The sequence below is a fragment of the Triturus cristatus genome, chromosome 3_1, assembly GCF_964204655.1.
Source record: "Triturus cristatus chromosome 3_1, aTriCri1.1, whole genome shotgun sequence".
In the NCBI taxonomy this organism is placed as follows: domain Eukaryota; kingdom Metazoa; phylum Chordata; class Amphibia; order Caudata; family Salamandridae; genus Triturus; species Triturus cristatus.
In genome coordinates this window covers 714,108,716-714,126,999 of record NC_140583.1, presented here as the reverse complement: position 1 = coordinate 714,126,999, position 18,284 = coordinate 714,108,716, and the positions used below count along the sequence as shown (strand labels likewise).

Genomic DNA, 18,284 nt, shown 5'->3' with positions numbered 1-18,284 from the left:
CCGTAGAGTCTTCTTGGATCGAAATCTGGCACAGGCCATGCATGTAGATTCGTCGTGATCCGGTGAAAGGCATTTGTTGCACACCGGATGGACGTCGACGTGGGGGTATTTCGCATTGCATACCGGACACCTCTTGAATGGTGTCCTCGATTCCATCGCTGATGTCGAATCGACGGTCGGGTAAGATGCGAAAGTTTGTTCTAGAAGTTAGTAAACTAACAAAGATACTATCGATACCGATCGAGAACAGTACCGACGCGAGCTAAAGGCCTTTTGGCCTGAAAACAGGTTTTCCTAACTTGAGTCAAGATAACACATCCGAACCCAATGGCGGAAAAAAACAATCTGAGGATGGAGAGGATGCCCATGCGCACTGTAGTCCAGGGGAGGAGTCACCTATCCCAGGATACTTCGAAGACTCTTCCAGGACAACAACGTGCAAACATCCGGACCCAACACTAGGCGGCGATCTATGCACAGATATGAATTCAGCAGCCCACATGCCTCGAACATATAAAAACAAAATTGGTCTCAGATTTATTTTGGAGTGTATCTCATTTATTGCCTCTCTGTGTATCGATAAATGCTTAGCACTACCCTCTGATGCGACGAACTGCTCGCTGACACTACCACAAAAGAAAGCATTTAGGACATAATTTGTGTCTCTGTAAACCAATTGGGGTTTGCCAGTGTACCTTGTTCTGGTCCACTAGATAAAGAACCAGCATCCTACAGTCATATGAATGCATATGACTTGTAAGTTATGCATACTGTTTGGTTTGTGAGACATACATATTGTACCTACTGTAATGAATAACCCTACTACATCGAACAACATCGGCCTATATCAAACTATGTCAATATCATGGATCATTGCATACAACAACCTGCATGATGTACTGCTCTGTCAAATGTAATAAATAAGAAAAAAAAAAAAAAAGAATTCAATGGAGACAAACCAAACCATAACTATTGCCACCTGTGTAATGTTATTTGTGTTTTCACAGAGTGCTAATCAACAGTGAGGGTACCCGGGCACTCTGTAGCAGGTGTGAGAGGCCAGTCCTAGGGAAGAACCAGGTCATTAGCTTCTTGCGAAAGTCAAGAAGAGAGGAGGGGGCTCTGAAGTGTAGTGGGAGGTCTTTCCAGGCTTTAGGGCAGTGATCGAAGTGGGCGGGATCGGCAGGGCACAGCGAGCCCCTACTTCTTAAAATCAATTGATTCCGTACCCCTACTTCTTTTTTTTTTAAAACATGTGTCCCAGGACGGCTAAAAAAGCCTACAGTTAAGGCTCCGGGGGCAGGCGAGCAGAGAAGGAAAAGGACTCAGGCTTTTCCTTCTTGCCCAGAGAGGACAAGGACAGTGTCCACTTCTGCTTTGTTGCCATCAGCTGCTTCTTATTCCCTCTCTTTCTGTCTCGGTCCTCCCCACTTACTGAAAACCGTGACTTCAAGATAGTTCTCACCCCCTCTTTCCTCTACTCGCTTATTTGTTCCCCTTGTGAAATGGATCCAAAAAAGAAAAAAAATTATTGCTGGAAAGGTAATCTTTTTCTGACATTTTTCTATTCCAAAGTGCAGCCTCCGAATGGAGAGAAATAAAAGGGTCAAAATCTGAAAAATAAATAAAGCAAGGCGAAGTTGTCTCAAAATAGCCAGGCTGGTTCACCTAAACACATTAACGCCACTTTATAGAGTTTGCCAGTGAAGCGCTGCTTTCGTTTTCTCATCTTTCTTTGAACAACATTGTTTTCCACAGGTGGGAAAGTGCACCATTCCTGGAGGTACTACAATTCCTGGTTAATGTGTTCAGGGATTTGGTCTTTTTAAACCATACTGCTCATGTTCTGGAAGGATAGAAGCAATGGACATTAAAACGGGTCCCTTCCGGGCCCTGTAGTCATGTCCTTAACGTTTCTGACAAAACCACAAATTGATTTCTGAATAATGAGTATATAAAAGCATTAAGGTAACCATGTTGTTCCTGCTTACATTTCACATGCTTTACTTAATTTTGCATTCCCTATGAATGTTATGCTTTTTCCAGGAGGTTACTTTTTTTTTTCAGGCAGCATATTGCTCGTGTCCAGTGCTTAATTTGAATTGAGTCGCATCCAGGTGTTTATATCGGGGCACAACTGGGATGTAGTTGAGGGCATTGTGAGTTTCTCTCAGTGGGGCAGTATGGTGTTCAGTGGGGGAGAGGATGTGGCACAATGGTCAGAGCTGGCGAATTTGGAACTGGGGAACAAGGTTCAGCCTTCATGACCAGTCCCCCAGACCACTCTCCTGAGGGAGCTCATTCCCATGCTTAGAAGGCCCGCAAGACCTTGGAAGCCCTGGTGTCTTAGCACCAGCAGGTTTACCCTAGTGGGGCAAGTGTGGGTTAACCTTGGAGGCCTGTCCACCACAATCCATACTGAAGTTCACCTCCAGTATTGCGGGCAGGCCTACGAAGTAGCACATCCTAGAGCAACAGTGACTTTCTCACCGAGGTCACAGGACCTTGGAGCATGGCAGCTCTAGGGCAGTGCGATCACACTGGGTGCTGAATTCGGATGGGGTCATTATGTTTGCAAGTATATTATGGTTTTAAATGCACTTGCTGCCTCCTTCCATGCCTCCAGCAACTATAGAAATGCCATGATAACTCCGGTGATTAATGTTCTTCTAGAGAGGTCAGAGTTTTGTCTAGTGGAGGTTTTGACTCGTTGAAAGGTAGCGCAGACGGTTAATGTGCCTGCTGCCAAGGACATGTACCATTCAGATCGCAAAGTGCACACAATGTAAATAGGTCAGTGGGTTACTGCTTTTTTTAGAGAGATCCTTTTGTTACTTGCAGTTTATAAGTTAAAATACTAGCATAGAACAGTGAGCTATTAACTGTCATCTAAGATCCGCCTACAAAGTGCAAGGTGTAAATTAGAGCACTATGTCCCCCTCACCCCCCAGTGTTTGATTATCCTAATGCTGCACAAAGTGTTCATTTGAATAAATTAATTCTGAATATTAAAGAGAACCCCCAACCCCGGTGTTACGTTTTAAATTCTGAGTTTGTTCTTCTCCAGACCAATCACTATTAAACTATACTGCCTACTAGTATGGTTGTCATGTGAATCCTGCACCATGTAGGCCTTTGTCTTATGTAAAATTTCCTATACAGTGATTTACACACATATGATTGATTTTCCCTGTATAATGTGTGTGATGTAAAGTGCTCTGACACTCTACAATGGTTTCAGTGGTGCCGTAAATCAAACTAAATGCATGTGAGAGAGTGTGTGGTTATGGAGACTTGAAGGGCACTGTTAAAGGGTAGTAGGGAATCCGTGGCGTAGGTGGTCATTGAGGGGCACCAACAAACATTGTTGCACAGGGCACCACCAGTGCGAAATCTGGCTCTGCCCTTGAGGCTAGTCTGCCTCACCCACTGGTACCTCCATTGGTCTTGTTTCAGAAGCAGTAGCTGCAACTTACCAGGGATCGACAATGCAGGATTTGCATGCACACCAAACTAAGGGGCATATGTAGAAGCCCCTATCACCACTACAACGTCACTTTTTCCGAAGTTGTGGTGGCGATAGGGGCTTCTCCTTATTTTCAAGGCAGCGTTAAGCCACATAACGTGGTTATCGCTGCCTTGTGAATAAGACCCCCTTTCACGCAATGGTTAACATGAAAGGGGTAGGCAGTGGGTATTGTGGTGGGCGTTCCACCGCAACACCCATTGATTTTGATGCTGCCCCCTATGTCCAAGGGCAGCATGCATAGGAGGCAGCGCTAGAATGAAGACCAGTGAAAACATGGTCTTAACTTGGCGAAGCAAGGAGAAATGCTTTATTTCTCCTCGTTTTTGCTTTTTCCATGTGTGCTGCCTTATGCAGCACACATGGAGAAAACAAAATGCCATGGATTGTTTATGTACAGGAAGGTTCCCCCTTCCTGTACATAAAGAATCTGTAATTAAGCAGCACACAAAAAAGTGACAAAATGGCATTTTAGGATTGTTTATGTGCAGGGAGGGTCACCTTCCTACACATAAACAATCCACCCCTGCACACAGACACTCTTGCACTATGGTGCAAGGGTGCTTGCGTTGGCGCTACACTGCTATTCCTTTCCTATTCCAACGACGATTGTTTAGGTGGCATGTATAGTTTATTTGACCTGACTTCCTCCCTACTTATGAATATGTATTTATGTATATTTAAATTTGTTAAAATTTGCTGATTGTGATGTTAACTTATGTAAGCGCATATTTATTCACTTATGTGATATTGATGTATTATGCATGTTTGAAGATATGCTTTTTGTTCCTCTTTCCCCTCCCTTCTCCTTTTTTCTTTTCCTTGTATTTGAAGACATGATAACACCTCTATCTCGAGGTGTTTTATTCTATTAATTTCAAAACCCCTCCTCCTCTCCCATTGTCCATACCCTTCCTTCCCTCCCCCCTCCCCCATTGTCCATACCCTTCCTTCCCTCCCCCCCCCCCCCCCCCGGGGAATCTTGCCTAGTTTAAACCGATATGTATGATGTAATTATGGTTGTTCAACAAAAGTTGTCTTTGTTGTAATTTAACGTTTTCCGCGTTGAATCTGTTGACTGTGATAGAGTTTCATAAATAGTTTCCGGCTTTTTCTGTCTCGTCATCAGTCACTGAGACGTTTTCTTCTATCTCTAGTCCCCCCGGGGCACTTAGCTCTGACGTTCTAGCCTTTCTCTTGTCCACCCGACTTGCGCACCACGGATATCCGGCTTTATTAATGGTTACCTTGTCGTCTCCATATGGTTTATCCGTTTTGGCGATTAAGTCTTACCCGTGCACTGATTTTTCTTGCTACTGGGGGCTAATCTAAAAGAATTCCTTCATTTACCGGTAAGACTTTTACCCACATTTTATGGTGCACAATCCTTTTTATTGAACAAAGTCCAGTTTTGATTCGCATTTTTTTCCCTTCCCCTCCTCCCTTACATTCATTCCTAGGACCCCTATCCGTCCATCCCCTATCCCCCTCTTCCCTCCCCCCCCCCTCCCTTTTTTTAGTCCGTTAGACTTTTCATTAGTCGTCTTCTAGTCATGAACCGGCACAGCTGATACCCTTTTGCCAAACTGAGCCTTGAACTTACGGCCATAACGCTGCATTGGTTTACCTGTGGAGAGCGTTCCTGTGCATCCCCCGGTAAGATTATCTACTACTGTGAGCTTACATCTCCTTTGTGGTTTTTTCTGCGTTTTGTTTTGGTTATAAACATATCCCTTTACCTTGCAGCGTTGATGCCTATTCTCAATTCATTTGTCTACAATATCCATTGATTGCGATCGCCTTTCAGTGACCCTTGCGATTTTCTTGGGATTTGTTAACTACATGCCTTCAGGTGACAAACTAATTCTCACACCCCTTCCCCTCCCAACCCCTACCCCCCCTCCCCGCTCCCCCCACTTCCCCCCTACACATACCCAACCCCCCCTCCACCCTCCCCCACTCTTTCTCCCTTGATATTTCTCATTTTCTAAATATGGTCCATGTGCTTTCATAGCCCTTATTCTATTTTTCTTTCATTTCCAAACAGCACTTCTTAAAATTGTAGCCATTGTCCTGATGATGACCTTTATTGAACAAGGTCGAAACGCCGTCGACATTCCAGTGTAATTTACGGCCACCGCAGGGTTAAATCCTCAAAACAAATTATTTATTGTATTCATATTATTTGATTGTGATTATTGTTTGTCTCTATTTTTGCGCCGCTTCACGCTGTATATATATCACTTGTGTCACTGCACTTATCACTTGCACTGAGCACGGTCAGTACACAATTGGTGTGTTTTTTGGCTACTTTAATTCAGTTGTAATATAGTGCTGTTATAACCATTTGCATAATAACAACACTTTTTTTCTTATCTTGGTCTCCTGTTTCCCTTCCTTAATGATTTATGCATTCACTTTAATTGCCTTTGTAATTACTGGTTGAGACATTGTTGTTTTGCTATCATAATTCACCCGGTCTCAACTGGGTAAACAGGTTTACTCCTGTTAAGGCTGCACCATATCGTTGTAAATATGGTGCAGCCTTGTGTTTCTGAAGTGGCGGAGTGAGGCGTTAAGCCATTACGGCTAACACCTCACTCCGCCACTTCACTTGTACATATCCCCCCAAGTTTGCAAACTCCACAGTCTCTCTGTTTCATGCACAAGCACTTTTAACATGTACTGCCTGCTTTGGGTCCATTGGAATTCTGCAGCAATGGAGGACAAAATTATGCCGCAGCGTTGACTAAATTATGCAGGAAAAAAAAGGCGGCAGCGTAATGCAATATATTTTCTGATACTTTATTATTTTGACATTTTTACACATGCCAACAGTCTCTGGGAAAATGTTGCCTCCTTAGTACCAGTGTAACATAGAAATGCAGGAGTGAGAGAGGTGATCAGTCAACCTTTGGAAGGGCCGTCACATTTTTAAATAACGTTTGATCCATTTCAGCTACAAACAAATTATTAGTTAAAATTGTCAGATTATGCAGCAGATGATATATTGAATATGCTACTTACCAGTATGCATCTGTTCTTGGCATGTAGGGCTGCTGACATTCATATCTGTGCATAGATCGCCGCCTAGTGTTGGGTCCGGATGTTTGCACGTTTTTGTCCTGGAAGAGTCTTCGAAGTATCCTGGGATAGGTGACTCCTCCCCTGGACTACAGTGCGCATGGGCATCCTCTCCATCCTCAGATTGTTTTTCGCCATTGTGGCCGTGATGGAGTAGATACAGAAAGTGATGACCATGCTTTACAGTAATTCTGAGAGCTGCAGCTGCTACAGGCGCAGGGGGGGAGGGAGGGCGATAAGAATGTCAGCAGCCCTACATGCCAAGAACAGATGCATACTGGTAAGTAGCATATTCAGTTCGAGGCATGTGGGCTGCTGAATTCATATCTGTGCATAGAATATATAGCAGTGCCCTCTTATTAGCGGCGGCTACCAGGGCCAGCTGCAGCGGTCTGAAAAAGAGTTTTGAGAACAGCCTGTCCTACAGCTGCCTGCTGTTTTGATTGCACATCTACACAATAGTGTTTGGTAAATGTATGTGTAGTGGACCAGGTGGCTGCTCTACATATGTCATGCAAAGGAATGTTTCCTAGGAAAGCCATGGAGGCCCCTAACTTACGTGTTGAGTGGGCTCGTGGGGGAATCGTTAAAGTGCGTTTAGCCTTTTGATAGCAAATTTGAATACATTTAACGATCCATCTGGCTATACCTGCTTTGGAGATAGCGTTACCTTTGTGGTGTGGGGCAAAGGCAACGAAAAGTTGATTTGTTTTCCTAAAGGGTTTGGTCCTGTCGATATAATACATGAGGGCCCTTTTTACATCTAGTGTATGGAGTGCCCTTTCTGCGACAGTTTGTGGGTTTTGAAAGAAAACAGGCAGTTCAATAGTTTGATTCATGTGGAACTGCGATACCACCTTGGGCATGAATTTGGGGTTGGTACGTAGTACGACCCTGTTGGCGTGAACCTGTATAAATGGCTCTTGGACGGTTAGTGCCTGGAGTTCACTAACTCTTCGTAAAGAAGTTATCGCTACTAGGAAAGCTACTTTCCAGGTAAGGAATTGAATCTCACATGAGTGTAGAGGTTCAAAGGGTGGACCCATCAGGCGTGTGAGGACCAAGTTGAGGTTCCACATTGGGGCTGGTGGGTGGCTAGGTGGAATGACTCGTTTGAGTCCTTCCAAGAATGCTTTGATGGCAGGCACTCTGAATAGAGAGAGGTGCTACCTGGTTTGTAGATAGGCTGATATTGCGGTCAAATGGACACGTATAGAGGTGTACGCCAGATTGCATCGGTATAGGTGTAATAGGTAACAAATAATGTTTTGGATGGATGCGTCTAGCGGGTTAATGTCATTATTATTGCAATAAATGACGAACCTCTTCCATTTGACTGCATAGCAAGCTCTGGTAGTGGGTCTCCTGGCCTCCTTAATGATGTCCATACAGTCAGGTGGCAGGTTTAGGTAGCCAAACTCTAGGACTTCAGGAGCCAGATTGCCAGGTTCAGCTGTTGCGGATCTGGGTGCTGAATCTCTCCATGGTTCTGCGTCAAATGCTCGGGTTTGACCCGCAGCCTTTGATGCGGCACCACGGAAAGTTTGAGAAAGGTGGTGTACCACGGCTGGCGTGCCCACGTTGGAGCAACCAGGACGAGTGTCAGTGAGTGTTGTCTGAGTTTGCGTGCCACCAGCGGTATCAGTGGTGCTGGGGGAAAAGCGTACGCAAATCTGCCGGACCAGTTCATCCATATCGCATTGCCCTGCGACTGCGGATGTGGGAACCTGGCGGCAAAGCTTTGGCATTTTGCGTTTTCGCTTGTCGCGAATAGGTCTATCTCTGGATGACCCCACTTCTGGAAGTACGGTTGGAGTACTGATGGGTGTAACTCCCACTCGTGCATCTGGTGGCTGTGTCTGCTGAGCAGATCCGCCATCTGGTTGTCCTTGCCGGGGAGGTGTTCTGCCATGAGGAACATGTTCCTCTGAATGGCCCACTTCCACATGCTCTGAGCCAGATGAGACAACTGTGGAGAGTGTGTTCCTCCCTGCTTCTGTATGTAGTACATGGCAGTCATGTTGTCCGTCCGGATCAACACGACTTTGTTGCACAAGTGTACTTTGAATGCTTTCATAGCGAGGAAGATTGCCATCAGCTCTAGAAGGTTGATGTGCATCTTCTTTTGTTGTTGTGTCCATAGTCCCTGCACTGTGTAATGGAGTACATGAGCTCCCCATCCCTGGAGAGACGCGTCCGCCGTCAGTATTATCTGTGGGACAGGCTCTTGGAACGGTCGGCCCTTGCAAAGGTTTTGTGGATTCCACCAATGCAGAGAGTTGTATGCCCGACCGCTCACCAACACTAGGTCTTTCAACTGTCCTTGAGCCTGATTCCACTGACGTGCTAAGCACTCCTGAAGCGGGCGCATATGTAGTCTCGTGTGTGGGACTATGAAGATGCAGGAGGCCATCATGCCTATCAACTGCATGAACACTCGCGCGGGAAGGGAGTGTTGTGGTTTGAACTTGGAAATCAGCATTTGCATGCTGTTGATTCTCACTAAATTTGGCTGAGCTGTGGCCGCCAGAGTGTCTATAGTCGCACCTAGGTACTGTTGTACGTGTGCGGGCTGGAGATGGGATTTTGGGTAATTTAGTGAGAACCCCAGACTGTGAAGGAGGTGGATGGTGCGGGACATGTGGCTGGCACATTGCTGGGCTGACTTCGCTTGAACGAGCCAGTCGTCCAGGTAAGGGTAGACGTGTATGTGCTGCCTCCGTAGATGTGCCGCCACAGTAGCTAGGCACTTCGTGAACACCCTGGGTGCTGTTGTCACGCCGAAGGGAAGGACTTTGAATTGGTAGTGCTGCCCTTGAACAGTGAACCTGAGGTATTTCTTGTGTGAGGGGTGAATGGGTATGTGGAAATACGCATCCTTGAGGTCCAGTGTGGCCAGAAAGTCTCCCTGCTTGAGCAGCGGGAGGATTTGCTGTAGAGTGAGCATGTGAAAATGCTCGGAAAGAATGAACAAGTTACTTACCTTCGGTAACGCTTTTTCTGGTGGATACAGTATCTGCCTGTGGATTCCTCACCTTGTGATTCCTCACCTTGTGAATATCCCCTGGGCGGCAACCCGTTTGCCAGAGGTCTCTAACACCTTGGACTCTTTGTCCGGGGGAGGAGCATCACCTGTTGTTTGCGAGTGTGCCCTCTTGCGAGCATTCGCAACTACAATTGAATCCAAAGGTAACTGGCCTCTAATGTAGGTGGGGTCCCCAGGCGCCGATCTGTATTTTTTGTCGATCCTGGGGTTTATTACTCTTGCCCTGGTGGGTTCCTTGAAGATGTCCTTTGCTGGTTTGAGGACACCCTTCAACATGGGCAGAGTCTTTATATTCCTTTCTGAGGATGCGAAAGTATCCATGAGAAAGTCGTCCTCGATGGTGTCAGAGTGAAGTTGCACCCCATGATTGGCCGCAGCACGTTCAATTAGAGCGTTGAACGCGGCAGTGTCCTCTGTGGGAGATGTTTTTGCTCCATAGAGTTGCGGGTCCTGTGCATCCATAGGCGCACCTGGGTCTACAGGGTCATCCCAAGCTTGATCAGGGTCCTGTTGGCCATCAGGGTCCATCCCTCCGGGGTAGGGGACTTGGTCACCCATGTAGTCCTCCAACGCATCCGTGTCGGAGTGTGTGGGAGAGAAGGATTGTGGATCCTGGTAGGGTGAATGGAAAGGTTCGTAAAGAACTGGTTCCGAAGCCACTGGCAGCTTTCTCTTAAGTGGGATCCGGAAGGAGTCCAAAGCTGGCTCAGAAGTTATTCTCCTTTTGTGGATAATCATCCTGCCGGTGTCGGCGTCGATGAGATGCGATGGAGACGTCTCCGCAGAGCGTTCGGCAGGCGTGATCGTGGTGTGGGTGACCCGTGTCCTGATTTGGAACAGTTTCGGGGCCGTGGATGGTGGCAGGCCAAAAGTAATGTTGGCTGGTGCCGAAGAGGCTGTTGGAGCTTTTATTGGCTCGGAGCCCGACGTGTCCTGGAGGACAGTTTTGTTTTTGGTGCGTTGCGCAGCAACGGGTGGCACCTGGAGCGCCCTTGATTCCTTTGCGCCGACCGGTTCTGTGGAGGCGGGCGTGGACTTTTTCGGCGCCGGTGAGTCATCGAGTCGAGGGGCGGGAATGGCCGTCGACGTCTTCGATGAGTGTGGCTTTGGTGGTGCCGTCGAAGCGGTGGGAGACGCGGCAGGCAGTTTGACCTTTGGGGTCGGAGCCGATTGCGTCGGTGCCGGGAGCCGAGTAGGTTTGGTGGCACCGAAGGTCTATTTCCGTATGTCGACTCCGACGTCGGCCGCTTCAAGCTCGGCACCGAAGTCTCGTTTGTTGCGCTCGGTGCCGACGGGTTTTGCTGGCGTCGAAGGTGTGGAGGGCCTCGATCCGACCAGCGCCACTTTCGGTTTCGGTTTCAGTTGAACCAATACAGCTTTTGGTTTCGGTTTCGAAGAAGGGAAACCAGCCGGTTTGGGCATTAATGGCTGCCGCTGAATGTCCGAGGCCGGGCCCGAGGGCGGGGCCGAAGAACTGCGGGATAGGTCTTGGGTAAGGCCCGAAGGCGATCCCTCAACCGGAGCCATAGACTGTTGCACTGGGATTTCCTCAGTCTGAACGGGTAGGCCTTGCTCGTCATCGGAGCTACTCTCTTCGGCCCCTAAGGCCTCATTGTAGTCTCCTACCTCGGGTTCGTCTTCATCTCTGCGAAAGAGTGTTTCGTCGACGTCTTCCGATCCGGAGTCATGTTCGGACTGGAGGGTAGGTTCTCCACTTCTTCGGTCCCGGCGCTAAAGATGTCGGCCGGGGCCGGTGCCGCTTGCTGCGCCTCGAGTCTCGCCGCTCGTCGATTCCGGAGAGTCTTCTTGGATCGAAATCGGGCACAGGCCATACATGTAGATTCGTCGTGATCCGGTGAAAGGCATTTGTTGCACACCGGATGGACGTCGATGTGTGGATATTTCGCATTGCATACAGGGCACCGCTTGAATGGTGTCCTCGATTCCATCGTCGATGTTCGGGTAAGATGCGAAAAAGTTGGTTCTGGAAGTTAGTAAACTAACAAAGATACTATCGATACCGATCGGGAACAGTACCGACGCGAACTAGAGGCCTTTTGGCGTGGAAAAAGTTTTTCCTAACTTGAGTCAAGATAAGCACATCCGAACCCAATGGCGGAAAAAAACAATCTGAGGATGGAGAGGATGCCCATGCGCACTGTAGTCCAGGGGAGGAGTCACCTATCCCAGGATACTTCGAAGACTCTTCCAGGACAACAACGTGCAAACATCCGGACCCAACACTAGGCGGCGATCTATGCACAGATATGAATTCAGCAGCCCACATGCCTCGAACATTATGGTTCATATATTGCGTAGCCAAAATTATATAGAAAACATTTGCAAACTAGGATATTTTGCCCTTTATGTTTGAACTGCTCTTGTGGAAAAAAAGGGAGAAGTGCTGATGACAGAAAGCCATGGCTCGGAGACAAATAGCTTGTGCTTTCACTTTTAAACGCATGTGGGACATTCTGTGACTGAAAACATATCCCACTTTGTGAATGTATTTTAATGTCAATAACTAATATTAAGCTTTAAATATTCATGTATATCCATTGGTTGAATTAAATAACATAATAAGCTGTAACTGGTCAGTGAAATGTCAAACAAATACAAAGAATTGGGATGTTTCGCGCATTCTAGCCACACCTCTGACTCCACCCACCGGTCCTCGGGTTATTCCTGCCCTCTGATTCTCCACCCACAGTTCCCCTACTTTTTTCCCCCCAATTCGACCGCTGCTTTAGGGAAAGTTATGAGAAGGCCTCTGTTCTGCTTTTGTGTATGCGTGGGATATGTGCTAGGGAGAGACAGGTAGAACGGTGGAGTTTAGAAGGTTGGTGAAAGTGAATGTGGTTGTTCAAGTAGACAAGGCGAGTGTTGTAGAGAGATTTGTAGTTGTGGGGGATGAGTTTAAAGTGTGAGCGCTTGTGTACTGAGAGCCAGTAGAGTCCCCTGAGTTGTGGTGCAATGTGGACTTAGCGGGGGAGATTGAGGACTAGTCTGGCTGCTGCGTTTTGGACTGTCTGCAATCTTCTTCTTAGCAGGTTGATAATCCTTGTGTACAGGGTTCCAAGTCCAGTCTGCTGGTGAAGAGGGCTTGGTTTATCGTTTTCTTGGTGTTGCCTGGTAGCCACTTGAAGATTTCTTCCAGCATTCTTAGTGTGTTGAAGCGGGCTGAGACCACTGCGATGACCTGGGCGGTCATGTCTAGTTGATGTTTATGATAATTCCAAGGTTTCTCTCTTGCGAGCAGGCCGTATGGGTGGGCCCAAGGTCTGTGGGCCACCAGGTGAAGTCCCAGGCGAGGAATTTTTCCTGAAGGACTACCACCTTGGTCTTGTCCTATTTCAATTTGAGGAAATTGGATTTCATTCAGCTGGCTACTTCTGTCATGCATGTGGTGAAATTGTTGCTGGTGTTGGGTTTTTGTCCGAGAGTGACAGTATCAGTTGTGTGTCATCGGCATAAGTGATGTTTATTCTGTGAGTTCGTATGACATCAGCCAGCAGAGTCACCTAGAGGTTGAAGTGCGCTGGGCTGAGCGAGATGCCCTGTGGGGTTCCGCAAATAAGTTCTAGTGCGTCAGAGGCGGTGAATTAGGATGAGATGGGAGTCAAAGGCTGCCGATAGCCTTAGAAGGATGAGAGCTGAGGTCTCCCCATCGAGGATCATCCGGTTGTCATTCGTTGCTGCTATAAGGGCAGCTTTCCTACTGTGTTTGGGTCCGAATCTTGATTGTGTGGTGATGAGAAGCTGGTGTTTAGGAGGTGGTTGGAGGGGCAGTTGTTGACGTTTTTTTACAGGACTTTGGCTGGGTAAAGAAAACTAGTTACTTACCTGTAAGGAAAATGCTACTTACCAGTATGCATCTGTTCTTGGCATGTAGAGCTGCAGATCCACACACTTAGCATTAGATCGCCATCTGGTGTTGGGCTCGGATGCTTGCACCTTGTTGTTGTCTTGGAAGAAGTCTTTGTAGTCAGGAGATAGGTGACTCCTCCCTTGGACGATAGCGCGCATGGGCATCGACTCCATCCTCAGATTGTTTTTCGCCATGATGGGAAATGATGGAGTTAGTAGAAAGAAAAAGTTGTCCATGTGTGTATATCTAAGTAAGACAGTACTGGAACCGATACAGGTCCCGGGGAGGCGGGTGGGCGTGTGTGGATCTGCAGCTCTACATGCCAAGAACAGATGCATACTGGTAAGTAGCATTTTCCGTTCGAGGCATATGAGCTGCAGATCACACACTTAGCATAGACTGTACAGCAGTGTCTCCCCTAGCAGTGGTCACCTGTATCGGTTGCAGTAGTTTGAAAGAGTGTTTTAAGAACAGCTTGGCTTACAGAAGCTTGTTGTTTGGCCTGCACGTCAACACAATAGTGTTTAGTGAAGGTGTGTGTTGTAGACCATGTGGCTGCCTTGCAAATGTCTTCTAGGGGAATGTTCCCTAAGAATGCCATGGAAGCCCCTAGTTTGCATGTTGAACGCGCTCTAGGGGGAATTGTTAATGTGCGTTTAGCTTTTTGGTAGCATATTTGGATACATTTAACAATCCACCTTGCAATCCCAGCTTTGGAGATGGGATTACCTTTATGAAGCGGGGAGCTACAAACAATTGTTTTGTCTTTCTAAAGGATTTAGTTCTGTCAATGTAATAAAGTATATCTCTTTTGACGTCTAGCGTGTGAAGAGCTCTCTCTGCTACGGAGTCTGGATTTTGAAAAAATACGGGTAACTTCACTGATTGGTTAAGATGGAATGCAGAGATGACTTTAGGAAGGAATTTTGGATTTGTTCTGAGAACCACCTTGTTACAATGTATTTGTAAGAAAGGTTCTTGTATGGTTAAAGCCTGGATCTCACTTACTCTCCTGAGAGAGGTGATTGCAATAAGGAAAGCTACTTTCCATGTAAGGAACTGAAGTTCACATTTATGCAGAGGTTCAAATGGGGGTCCCATGAGCCTAGTAAGTACGATGTTGAGATTCCACACTAGAGAGGGTGGTAATCTGGGAGGAATTATTCTTTTAATGCCCTCCATGACGGCTTTAATTGCTGGGACCTTAAAACGTGATAAGTGCTGTCTGTTTTGTAAGAAAGCGGCAAGTGCTGCTAGATGTACACGTATGGATGAGTATGCTAAATTACATCTTTGCAAATGTAGTAAGTAGCAAATGATGTTCTGGATGGACGCATCCAGTGGATGAATATTATTGTGAGTGCAGTAAATGGCAAATCTTTTTCATTTTGCCACACAGCAAGCTCTAGTGGTAGGGCACCTGGCTTCTTTAATGATGTTCATACAGTCTGGTGGAAGGTTAAGGTAACCGAACTCTAGGACTTCAGGAGCCAGATTGCCAGATTCAGTTGAGTTGGATCGGGTGCCTTATCTCTCCAAGGTTCTGCGTTAGTAGTGATGGGGAGAGGCGTAGTTTTTGGTGTGGGACTAGTGAGAGTTCCAATAGTGTTGTGAACCACGGCTGACGTGCCCATGTGGGAGCTATTAGGATCATTTTGAGAGACTGTTGTCGGAGCTTGCGTACCACTAGTGGAATGAGTGGGAGTGGCTGAAAAGCATACGCAAATTTGCCTGACCAGTTCATCCATATCGCATTGCCCTTGGACAGCGGGTGTGGAAACCTGGCGGCGAAGGTTGGGCATTTTCCATTTTCGTGTGTGGAAAATAGATCTATGTCTGGTTGGACCCACTTTTGGAAGAAATGTAGAAGAACTTGTGTATGTAGCTCCCATTCGTGAATCTGTTGTGTCTGTTGACTCAACAGATCCGAAATCTGATTGTGAACTCCTGGAAGGTGTTCTGCAAGGAGGTATATGTTTTGTGGGATGGCCCATCTCCAAATGTTGTGCGCGAGCTGGGACAGCTGCAGAGAATGTGTGCCTCCTTGTTTCTGTATGTAATACATGGCTGTCATGTTGTCCGTCCGGATGAGGACAGCCTTGTTCTGTACATGTAGTTGGAATGATTTTAGTTCTAGAAATATTGCTAGTAGTTTCAGATAATTGATACGGAGCACTTTTTGTTGAGTGGTCCATTTGCCTTGGGTTCTGTGATTGAGGAGATGGGCTCCCCATCCGGTGAGTGATGCATCTGTTGTCAGTACTATCTGTGGAACAGGTTTGACGAATGGCCGCCCTTTGGATAAGTTTGTTGTGTTCCACCACTGCAGAGAGCGATGTGCGTGGCTGTCCACCAACACCAGATCTGTAAGTTGTCCTTGAGCCTAATTCCACTGATGTGCTAGACATTCTGGTAAGGGACATATTTGTAGTCTTGCATAAGGTAAAATAAATATGCAAGATGCCATCATGCCTATGAGTTGCATGAACACTCTGGCTGGGAGAGAGTGTTGGGTTTGAAATTTAGCGAGGAGAGCTTGTATGCTGGCTATCCTGGCTGGACTGGGATATGCTAGAGCTGTAGCAGTGTTTATCGTGGCCCCTAGATATTGGTGTACATGAGAGGGCTGGAGATGGGACTTGGTGTAGTTGACTGTGAACCCCAAGTTGTGCAATGTTTGGATAGTTTGAGGAGTGTGGTGAACACACTGGTTGAATGACTTGGCTTTTATTAGCCAGTTGTCCAGATATGGGAAGACATTGATTTGTTGTCTCCTTAAGTGTGCTGCTGCCACTGCAAGACATTTGGTGAATACTCTGGGTGCCGTGGTGACTTCGAATGGAAGGACTTTGAACTGATAGTGTTGTCCGTCCACTACGAAGCGTAGATACTTCCTGTGAGCAGGATGTATGCGAATGTGGAAGTAGGCGTCCTTGAGATCTAGTGTGGCAAAGAAGTCTCCTTGTTGCAGCAGTGGAAGCACTTGTTGTAGAGTGTATATACAGATTGAGGGGTCTGAGGTCGAGTATTGGCCTTAGAGTCCCGTCCTTTTTGGGGATTAGGAAATACAGCGAGTAAACCCCTGTTCCCCGATGTGGTAAGGGGACTGGCTCTATGGCTTGCTTTTGAAGCAGTGAGAGAACTTCTTGTTTTAAAAGTGTAAGATGTTCTGTGGACATTGGACACTGCTTGGGTGGTATGTTTGGGAGGGTATCTGTAAGTTCCAGGCAGTAACCATACTGGATAATCTGTCTTACCCACTTGTCTGTTGTGATGTTGTTCCAGACAGGTAGGAACTGTGATAATCATCCCCCAACCGGAGTGGAATGGTCTGGGGGAAGTGGAGGGAAGTTAGTTTTTATTAGCAGGGGAGGTGCTAGTGCTGGTGTTACCTCGGCCCCTTCCTTTGGTGTTATTCCCCCGGTATCCTCCTCTAAAATATCCTCTGTTGGGGGATGTTTGAGTGGTATTTTTGAACAAAGATGAGGCATCTGCACCGACGTTTTTGGAGGCTCCTCTATAAAAGGAGCGCCGAAAGGAGCCACGTGTGTGTGGAGACTGCAGTGCTCCCATAGACTTTGCAGTCTCTGTATCTTTCTTCATTTCCTCGAGGGCAGTGTCCACAGCCTGGCCAAAAAGTTGTTTTTGATTGAACGGCTGATTTACCGACCGTGAGAGAATGGTATACTGTTACCCGGCTCCTACAAGTAACCATCTACTGTTATCAAGAGTATTCCTATGAGTGTTTCCCTTAATAAAATAGCTAAAGCGACCTAACAGAGCATTTAAAAACTGAAAACAATCCACATACCATAAAAAGAGGCTTAGTGCCAAGTGCCTAGCTAGGGTAAACACACAATGTCAACAAAACATGTTGCTGGTCCAAAGTTGCACTTACTGCAAAAACTTTCAAAACAAAGCTGTCACAGAGGACATTAAACTCACCATTCCTTTGTTGCTACAATTTTAGCACCATTTTGTTCAGATGAATATCGATTGCAAGGCAATAATTCAAATCCACTTTCAGTTGCAAACATTCTTAAGTAAATAAATACCTGAGAAATACAATATAAAGAATAAATTACCTACAATTGTCATAGCTTGATTTTAATTTTAATTTTCACAAGAAATACAATGCACTGGCGCGCTTCACCATTATGAATGTCACTTGTTTTGCAGACTGCATGTCAATTTCTTTTACATAGGTCTCAATTTTTACATGTTTGTTATGTTAGGAGCAAATCCCCAGACTGTTTCCAAGTACATCTGAAACAAATAACTTTGATATACCATCAGAGGCAATCAGCATATCTATTTGTAGTTAAAAAGAACAGAGAAGAAGAATACAAATTAGATGATAACGGTTTGCAACTAGAAGTTGTAAATACGTATAAAGAAAACGTGTAACATCTCATTTTCCTAAGGCACTACAGCATTTATGGGATGGATACAAACCACAATAAAAGTGAGGGTAGAAGACAGGTAAAGTTAAAAGTGTAAAAATAGACTTCTGGTATTAGCATCTTCGTCATATTCATAGACTTGTGCCTTTTTCTTGCTCGTTGGAAAGGATTATGGCCTACGTATATAAGCATAAAATAGTCTGTACTGTAGCACTTTTGTTTCATGGGCAATTATCCAACAATGTCAAGCTTTCTAAAATATTGTGCAGATTAGTTCAACACTATTCTAAAAATCAAAGGAGAACATGCATGTATTATCAATTAAAACAAGGACACTACGCATGATCAATGTTCCCT

The 18,284-nt window shown here is 46.1% G+C and overlaps 1 protein-coding gene across 4 annotated transcripts in view; it reads right to left on the bottom strand.

The window, feature by feature from the left end:
- KMT5B (lysine methyltransferase 5B) overlaps positions 1-18,284 on the bottom strand; it is a 278,446-nt gene that overhangs the window by 120,404 nt on the left and 139,758 nt on the right. For all 4 annotated transcript variants that reach the window (XM_085644799.1, XM_085644797.1, XM_085644800.1 and 1 more), the window contains one exon: positions 17,470-17,579. In XM_085644799.1, the coding sequence (XP_085500925.1) occupies positions 17,470-17,579 (110 nt within the window). The remainder of the gene's footprint in view (positions 1-17,469; positions 17,580-18,284) is intronic.